Source organism: Dermacentor silvarum, chromosome 6 (genome assembly GCF_013339745.2).
Source record: "Dermacentor silvarum isolate Dsil-2018 chromosome 6, BIME_Dsil_1.4, whole genome shotgun sequence".
Classification (NCBI taxonomy): domain Eukaryota; kingdom Metazoa; phylum Arthropoda; class Arachnida; order Ixodida; family Ixodidae; genus Dermacentor; species Dermacentor silvarum.
The window spans coordinates 176,615,924-176,625,299 of record NC_051159.1 but is presented as its reverse complement, the minus strand read 5'-3'; the positions used below and the strand labels follow the sequence as shown (position 1 = coordinate 176,625,299).

Sequence of the window (9,376 nt, the reverse complement as noted above, 5' to 3'; positions counted from 1 at the left end):
TTCTTTCGACACACACGTAAACAAGGCGGCGGCCGTGTACCTCTCTTGCGTAAGCGGTGTGGAGTGGGGGAGAGTATAGGGACTCGCTCTTCATGTGCGCAATCTTGTTCTTTATTACTTTTTACAGCGTAAGCTGTTATGGGCTCGTTCCAATAGCCGTTTCGGGTCGCGATGATGTCGCCGCCGGCGTCCCCCGCGTAACCGCTATCGCCGGAAACGCGAAAAAAGTACCCGATTCCCGCCGGGATCAAACCCGCACCCTCAGCGTGGGAGCCGGATACTCGACCACTGAGCCACGCGAGCGCTTGCTACCGGGCCGCCGAAAATACCCTATTTAAGGCAAACGCGGGGTGAGACGACTCGAGCCTCCGCCAGTATGGTGGCGCCATCTAGGTAAGTTGCCTGCAAATGCAGCGTCCGCGGGCGCAGACGACCAACGTTACTAGACGACGGTATGCGATTCAGACGAGGCGCGTAATCAACGCGCTCCCGAGCTGCCGAGCCTCCGCCAGTGTGGTGGCGCCATCTAGTTAATGTACCTGCAAACGCGGCGCGCCCGACATGTAAGTTGTAGTTGTAAGGCTTGATCGGGCTCAGCGGACTGCTGTGGAGAGAGCATTACAAGCCGCAGCTCGCCGTCGACACCGGACGGACAGTTCAGATCGTTCTCGTCAAAACGAGGCGAACAGACTGCCGCGAAGACCCTGTTGTGCTTGGTGCCCAAATTAGAGCTACTCTTGAGCCGCTCCACCAGCTTACGCTGTGACTGTGCTGCATGTGCCGCGCAGGCCTGTGACTTTTTCTTCTTCACCTGTTGCATGTGCAGACTGTCCACCTGGTCCCGAGGTGAACGGCGTATCGCCGTCTGGTTTCGCGTGTATGTACAACACGCAAAATACTGACTAATTCGCTTTGTAGCACTATGCCTTGAAGAAGGGCTCGTCGTTTCATAAAAGTACCTCTTATGAGCTTTTAGCGCTTCTCCAAAACGGCGCTGTGTTCTCGTCTTTTGTCTATGGTATACATTATTATTTATGTGAGCGCACACAGTTTAGAAGCAGTTCAGTATTTAGGAGAAAGCTTAGCAGGCTTTTCGGAATAGCTGAGAACTCTCTTCACCACTTGTTACTGCCTGTGGAACGGTCTGGCTTCCAGGCTGATAGTTGCATGTGCACCTTACCTGTGTCAGGATGAATCGATATCTAAGAACGGCGGGGTCCTCAGCCGTGACTTCTCACAGAGTTTGAGCCGTCAACACTCGTCCTTTCATTAAGGCTCAGCTAGAGGACTCAAGACGACTGAAGGAGCCCAGTGTGAGATAGTGGTAACTGATAATTGAACAGCTTCAAGAAGTTGATTCATGCGAAGCAAATACTGGGTGTGTGAATTTGTGTGCACTGCACGATATTTCACTCATCTTTCTTTTTTTAATTTTTTTTCTTATTTACCACAGTTCGTTGTCCGCCTTCTACGGCGCTTCAGAGTTTCGCAGAAAGTATAACTAACTCGTTTGCGATAGCATCTACACCGGTGAAGATAAATGACATTTCCTGCTAATTTTTGAGATAGAATTGGGCTCGTACACGTGTCTATCGACCAAAAACGCATACAACAAGAATTATTGATTAAGTCGTTGAGTTTTACGTGCCCGAAACATATATGATTAGGAGGCACGTCGTAGTGGAGGACGCCGGGTTAATTTTGACTGCCTGCGGTTTTAACGTGCACCCAATTAACGGTACACGGGCGTTCTTGCATTTAACTACCATCCAAATTTGGCCGCCGTGGCCGGGATTTGATCGCGAGACCTCGGGCTTAGCAGCGCAATGCCAAGGCCACTACGCCACCACGGCAGCGGGTCGTATAAAACAAAAGAAATGAGCGTCTGTAGTTTAGTTTGACACATTACAAGTAGGAAATGCTTGTTTCACACCCTACGGAAAATGTGAGGAAAGACCAGGCCACTCATATTATCTCACGATGTCTCTTGCGTGTTCAGCACATCCGATTTGCTTGCAAATCCCCAAAACCACCCCGTCATCGAATGTGCACCTAGTTTTAGTGTGCTTGTGATAACTGAACAGAAGAAGAAAAAAAATGCTGGCACCATGCGTACGTCTGCATGTCTACGCTGAAATATGAAGTGGCCTGAATATATTGTCGTGTAAACAAGACAAGCCTAGACAGATCAAGTATCGAGAAATATTACTTTAGATCGCTGCCGATACGTCGTCAGTGGGCCGAGGCACGTCTGCCAGCTTCAGTATGTGCTTGCCAAGGCCGCTGAATTTATAAATTGTCGCATAAAAAATGATTGGGACAAGCGAGAAAAGGGATAAGCATGAGGAAACACGCGACACAAATTAAAGAGTTATGGTTAAGTGCGGCAAAATATTCAACGAAGCAGATACTTTGCATCGTAAAGGTTCTCATTAAGCGGCCAAAGAGCATACTGCCTTACACCGGCTGGGGGAAGGCAGAACGATACACCCGGACAGTAAGAAACTGGCGATATAAACAAAGAAAATGAGCGTCGTTGAAAGGAACGTAAGTAAGCCTGTTTTCTTAATGACCGCTCTTAAGTTCATGGAGCGTACAGATAAACAGGCAGACTCAACTGCAATTGACATCTACGTAAAGCGAAGCATTCCTGGTATTATTGGCTCATGAAGACGTGATTTTATTCGCAGTGAATTATAGGCAGGCTAGATATTATATTGCATATTTGCATGCAGTACATCATATATATATATATATATATATATATATATATATATATATATATATATATATAGTTCAAAAATTAGAAGCACGTAGGAAAAACATAACAAGACTTTACTGACGTTTCGGCCGGGGTCCGGCCTTCATCAAGAGTGCGTGTACAAGCATACAGAGCTCAATTTATACCTTTCTGCCGTAAGGGTGAAAAGAGGCAAGAAAAAAACACAAAGTGAAAAAAATAAATACAAACTAAAAAAGAATACAACGAACACGTAAATGGAAAACTGCGCGTGCACGGAGTGGAATTATTAAAAAAAGTGAATACAACAAGGCTGTGAAAACAAGCTCCTAAATCGTGAGTAGCCCATGACCACAGGTGTGCACAGATTTCGTGTCGTCATGGATGTCAACACGTGCAATGACTCATGTCAAAGTCATCAAAACGATGGGCTTGTAAAGTGGTGCTATACAGGGGTACAAAGTTGGGCGTGCATGGAGTGGGATTATTGAAAACGTATTAACAAAGAGCATGCACGCGGGCATCACTGACAGGATTTAGTGGCGTCGTGAGTGTCTACACATCTGATGGCTCATGTCAAGGTATATCAAAAACGACGGGCATGTACAGTGGTGCTATATATATATATATATATATATATATATATATATATATATATATACAGGGTGTCCCACGTAACTTTAGCCAAACTTTAAAAATATGCAAATGCCACCTAGCTCAACAGAAACAAGGTAATGCTGTTTGCGGTCGCTTAGAGATACTCAGATCATTTTTGCATTCGGCCTAATTAGATAATTAGTCATTATTAATTAGTCAACTTCTCAATTACTATAATTAGATGGAAAAAGTCAATGAGAAAATTGTAGAGCACTATGAAAAACTCCCGATACAGCTTTCTGTTGCTCAATGCGTGCAACATAAAAGTGTTTTTCCGAGCGTGAAAGATGCCCGCAATATACGCAAAGTGCCTCGAGCGGCCAGTCGCGCGGCAATTTTGCGTGCATTCGCGGGCTTACTATCGATTTAGGTCGTCATACTGTTTGAAAAAGTGCCGAACATCATTACATCAAAAAATAAATGAAGCACGAAGTTTAAAAATACGTAACTCTGCACCAAAAACAGATATCGCAGATCTATAAACTTCGTCTTTTAGAGCATGTAAGCTGAACAAACTTCACATGTGCATTTACAGATTACGTGAAATTGTTACGATGTTTATGAGGGTTTCGCTAAAATCATATTCACAAATTATTGTTGTATTCTAGAGCTGTGTATAATACACCAGTTTTGGCCGCTTTAGGTAAAAGGTTAGGTTCAGTTTACACAATTGTGTTATTCTTTTTTATTACTCAGTTATAGATTGTAAACTTAGAACACGAGCTTCTTCTTTTTTTAGTTTTAGATGTTCTACAGTTTTGTAAAAAATTGACGCGTCTAAATAAAAATGCAAAAAAGAAACCTCATCAAACTTTCAGCAGTTAATGTATAGCAAAAATATTCCTTTGTTTCTATGCATTTAGATATGTGAGCTCCTGAACTAAAGCTTGCTCTTAAGCACATCCTTATGTACATTCACTTCAATGCTTTTCAATGTTAACAAGGAAGCGATTGCGCAGCATGTTCATTCATGATATGAACTCAGACTCACGTACATCTGGATGAAAGTGGTCGCATCATATTCTTGTCATCATCTCTCGAGAAAATCGTCAATGACTTGATCTAGACCATTTTGTCGTCACAGGCTACGTGTAGTGCGTTTCGAATACCGCGAGATAACATGAAAATTCACGCTTCAACATCAACATCAATACTCGTCACACGATTTGAAGTGTTCATCATTGCGTTTATGCAAAGAAAAGTGGTCTTTACCGCAACACACCTGAAGAGGGAGAGAAACTCCAGCTAGTTGGTAGGGATTCATGTTAGAAAGACGTTTGTGTTGTCCGTTTCGCCCTTCTTCTGCCCGTGTCTGCACGCCTAATTTTGTTCTAAGGTGAAGAGATAGTTACTTTGTCCATGTACGCGATGCTTTTTTCTGAATGTAACGGTGGTGTCTAAAGAAAATGAATCTTCGCGTTCGTAACGTGTTAGCATGTAATAAAAACTAACTTGAAAAGGGATGCCCCTGAGGAGCTGCTTTCGGGTCTCAGGCGGATACTTAGCGGAAATATTACGGAGCTTTTTCACCTGCAGGCGGCCGTGAACAGAACAATCGAAGACTCCAAGTGACACCGCTTACGCAGCCGTGAGTACTCGTCTGCTCTCTGACCAAACTTTTGAAGCAACGTTTTATTTTTTTCTCATTCCTGTGAACTGAGGAGCGAAAAGAAGTTAGGTTTTATGACTTACGGATTGAGAGAGTTGAGCTAAAGCACGTCGTAGTATAATACTCCATCGTAGCCAAATCGTTACAAACGTGATTTGTTAGCTATCAACGAGTTTAGCTTGACGCCGATGGCTCTCACTTCTATGGATTCATCAAAGTTTCTCTACACAAAAAAAAGAAAGCAACAAAAAAAGTTGAATGCTATGCCATTTCTGAGTTCTACTAAGCTCCAAAGCGTTGATGTCACACGTTTTTTTAATTTTTATTTATTATTATTATTTTATATGGATGCTGTTGTTGATTTTGCTACTAGTGATGCTGCTGTTGCCACTATACCGTGTGCCCCAGCAGACGTTAGCCAAAGGGCTGATGACAGAACACCGTATGTCTTAAAATCGTATCTTGCACCTTATCCTTTAAATATTTTTTTCTTTAAGCAGCTTGGCTAACGCTAGCTGGCACACCCTTCTACTTGGCTCACTTGCTTCTACTTGCTTGTACTTGTACTTGTATCACACCGCACATAGCCACCGCGAAGACGACCACAAGAGTGCTTTACTAATCGCAACGAGAATGTCTAGACTACATTATTGCTCGTCGTTTATCTCGTTTGCCGCTTTCCACTTATTTTTATTTTACTCCAGTAGGAAAAAAAAAACATGTCAAGCTTGCAAAATAACTCTCGGGAGCTCTGAACGAAATTTGTGAGGTATATAGCTGCGAGAGCTGAACGACTGCTGGTAAGGACTGCACGTACTGTTCTGTGCCCTCTAGATTGCAGTAAAGAAGGTGAAATAAACATGAGAGCATTCTATAACGTCAGAAGCACTCGCAATGTTTACTAATATGAGCGGGGACAAATTATATACCTATAATGCAGCACCTGTTTTCCAGCCTATGCGTTCTTTTTTCTCCTTCTCACTCTTCATTTGCATCGGAGCGACGTGAAAGCCCTGTGCAATAAACTCCCATGCTGTTCTTGCTTTTTTTTTTTTTTCGCTGATGCGAATGCTTCTATATTAAGCAGAATGCGCTGCAGTCAGCGGAAATTACCCGCGTAAAAAATATGTGTCTCGTCGCTGCATACACCTGGTTTTCATTGGCTTGTGAAACGGTCGGCCACCAATGCTATAATTACGATCGCCCGTATTCGGTATCGATGCTGGAAGAATCCAAAGTGCTAGGGCGACGGACTTTCTTGCACACATGGAAGGCCTGACAGGCCACCCATGAAAACGAGGTGCACGTGCTCGGCCTACCAATCTCACCTTCTAGCATACAAAAATCACCAGCGAAGGTATGCGGCGAATTCACCGCACACGAACATATCCCTGAAGTAGAATAGGCTGAAAAGGCTTGTTTCATAAATCAAGCAGAATTTCGGCCTTTCCCGTCTGAAACATAAGCTGCAAACGAATGACATTTCTTTCTTTTACGTCGCCACCGAAGCTACATGCGCGCGCTGTTATTACACGCCTACGAATAGAAATACTATAACAAAATGGCTGTTGAAATGTTAATCATCTTTTTTCCCTATAGCAACGAAAAGCTGCTTAGCAAATACAAAACAGACCTCTGGATATAGCCTTGTGGAACATTGACTGGTGATTGAACTTCCGGATTTTAAAGTGAAGCTTTCTATGTCTCACTGATTCGTCCGTGAGTGCCGAGAACGCACTGCAGGGAAGCCAACTTACATTATGGAACTATCTTCACATCTGCGCACACAATAGAACAGCGGCGCACGACATACGTAACGTAGAACACTACAGTTTACATTCGCAGTTGTACCGATATGAACAATGGGAACTGCATCACCACGCTACACAGACGAACTGTATATATCTGCATTGCATTACGCTCGTCACGCAATGCATTTCCGGCCGTCACCATGGGTAGGCCGCGGGTGCAGCGCACGGCACAAGAAGCTGCCGTACGCGAACGCAAGCGCGAGCGCGATCGTGCCCGTACGGCTCATCCCGTCTATCGGTAACGGCAGAGCCTCTGACCGTCTACCACAACGATCACAAGGCAATAGTGTGCAAGTGTAGAGTCGTCCGTAAAAGTGAGTGTGTGCGCGTAATCAACGGCTACATGATCTAAAATGAAGGCTATGCAACTTAACGAAATGTGTCTTCATTCAATTTCAACGTTCAAAAGAATACAATCCTAAACAAGCAATCAAATCACATATGCATCGCATCGGGTCGCTAAGCATTTTTTTGGTTTGTTGCGTCGTCGTTGGCTTTGGACTTTGATTCAGTTTGCATGGGAGAAAGCTATGCGTTCAACCATCTTTCTTTACGAAAGGGGCTTTGATTTTTTATTTTTTTATTTTTTTGCAATGACAGCTGTTATCGGCTTTCAACTGGCTTGGGCGTGTTCGCAGTCGGCGGTGGCGGCCACGGGGTCCCTTCAACATCTCGAAGAGATTTTGTAATTTCCTTTTCTAAAGCACAGCTTTTATTGCCTCGCCGTCCCCCCCCCCCCCCCCCCCCCCCCCACCTCTTCCCCTTCTCCCTTCGTGTGGGCTATAGCTGCTGCCTTCCTGGCGAGTAGACAAAAACTTGGGCCACTGGGAACGTGCCCGCAATGACAGCTTGGGTCAGTGGGTATATGCAACTTCATATACAAAAAAGTGTATGCACCACTTTGTAAGTGACAGACTAGACAAGCAGTATACTAGAAGCAAGTAGTGAGAATGTCAGCAACATAAAATTGAAGAAGTCCGCTATAGAGAAGTAGAAGTCGGCATCGAAAGCAGCCGAGATAGTGAGACAAATAAGATGCAAAAGGCGGGGAGGTTAGCCGGAGTGTAAATATCCGGTTTGCTACCCTGCACTGGGGAAGGGGGGAAGGGGAGACATAAAAGTTAAGAAAAGCCCACGCAAAGAGAGAGAGAGAGAGGGATGCAAAAAAAATCCGTCACTAGTCTTATTTTAGGACAAGCTTGATGATGTCTTTTACCATGAAGTATTAGCGAAACCATCATTGTTTTCGTTAACTCCCTCAGCAATTTCGTCATTACGTACGCCTTTCTTACTGATTTAGTTTTTATTAGTTAATACAGTTAGCGCGAGTTAAGTCGTAGGCTCGGTTTGAGCGGTGAATTAAATTTTATGCGTAAGTGTCAAATGACCCATCGAGCGAAATGCAGCTCCACTGAAGTGAAACCTGGGGAGGTGCGAATGCATGCAGTGATGCACCGCTAATGGGCTCATAGTGCCTTAATGATCTCGCGCACATTGGGAGGAGGAGAGCACAGAGACGCAATGGCGGTTTTGGCAGGAGCATGGCCATGAAGGTCCTCTTGCACATTCGGAGGAGCGCTTGCAATTTGTCGTTGTCGGTAAGGTGAGCGTCGCAGGAGGCGCGCGGAAGACGAAAAGAGCAGATCGTGGCCAGGCGTTGGCATGTCGTGATGATATCACTAACTGTAGTGGGGCTCTGAATTACAAGAGCGTTAAAGACAACGGAGTTCATGCCCTTCAGGATATGGCGGATACGTTTCACTTCAGACATGTCACTCTGAGCGCGACGGCAGAGAGCCAGAACGTCTTCAACGTAGGCGGTACAAGATTAATCGGCTCCCTGGATTAGGGTAGCGAGCTTCTGTTTCGCTACTTCAGAGCGCCCAGCAGATGTGCCGAATATCTGACAAAGCTGCGCAGTAAATGCTGACCAATCAGGGAAGTCGCGTTCATGGTTGAAAAACCACGTTTGAGCGACCTCCCTCAGCTAGAAAGATTATAACATTGCAGAGCTTGTGTACCTCTTCCCAACGGTTGTAAGCGCTCACCCGGTCGTAATAGTCAAGCCAGTCTTCGACGCCTTCGCCGCGAAGGCCAGAAAATACCTGAGGGTCGCGCTGCGGCCCATCTGGTTGAGCCGTGGTGGTTGCAGCTGTGGATGCGTCGGTTTGTGCCATGACTGGTGCTGGCGAGCGCAACCGTCGACTAGAGCAGAGCTCCAGGGGTGACCGGTAGAGCAAGAGGACCGGGACATCAACGCACACTCCACCACTTGTAAGACGACGCCCGGGACGAAGGCAGAGCCCTTGTATTTCAACATAGCGTGAGCCAGCCAGCGAGCACCAACCCGAAAAAGAAGAAGACTAACATTTATTGAGGTAAAAGGGAAGGGGTTTAGAAGCTAGATGGGTGGGGCCCCAAGTCCAGGGCTCCACTGGCTTCTGCCGCCAGCCGGACGTGGTCCAGAAGCGCTAGTTGCACTTCTGGGTCTGAGCTCGCGAGGAGTGCCTCCCATTGCTCCGGAGAACGTTCTAGTCTGTACCTATCCAGTAAGGAATT

The 9,376-nt window shown here is 45.4% G+C and overlaps 1 protein-coding gene across 1 annotated transcript in view; it reads left to right on the top strand.

Moving 5' to 3' along the window:
* The window catches only part of LOC119456444 (ATP-binding cassette sub-family G member 1-like), a 360,487-nt gene that overhangs the window by 145,425 nt on the left and 205,686 nt on the right, over positions 1-9,376 (top strand). Inside the window, exon 13 of the mRNA XM_049669866.1 lies at positions 4,934-4,985. Within this exon, the coding sequence (XP_049525823.1) occupies positions 4,934-4,969 (36 nt within the window). The 3' untranslated portion in view covers positions 4,970-4,985. The remainder of the gene's footprint in view (positions 1-4,933; positions 4,986-9,376) is intronic.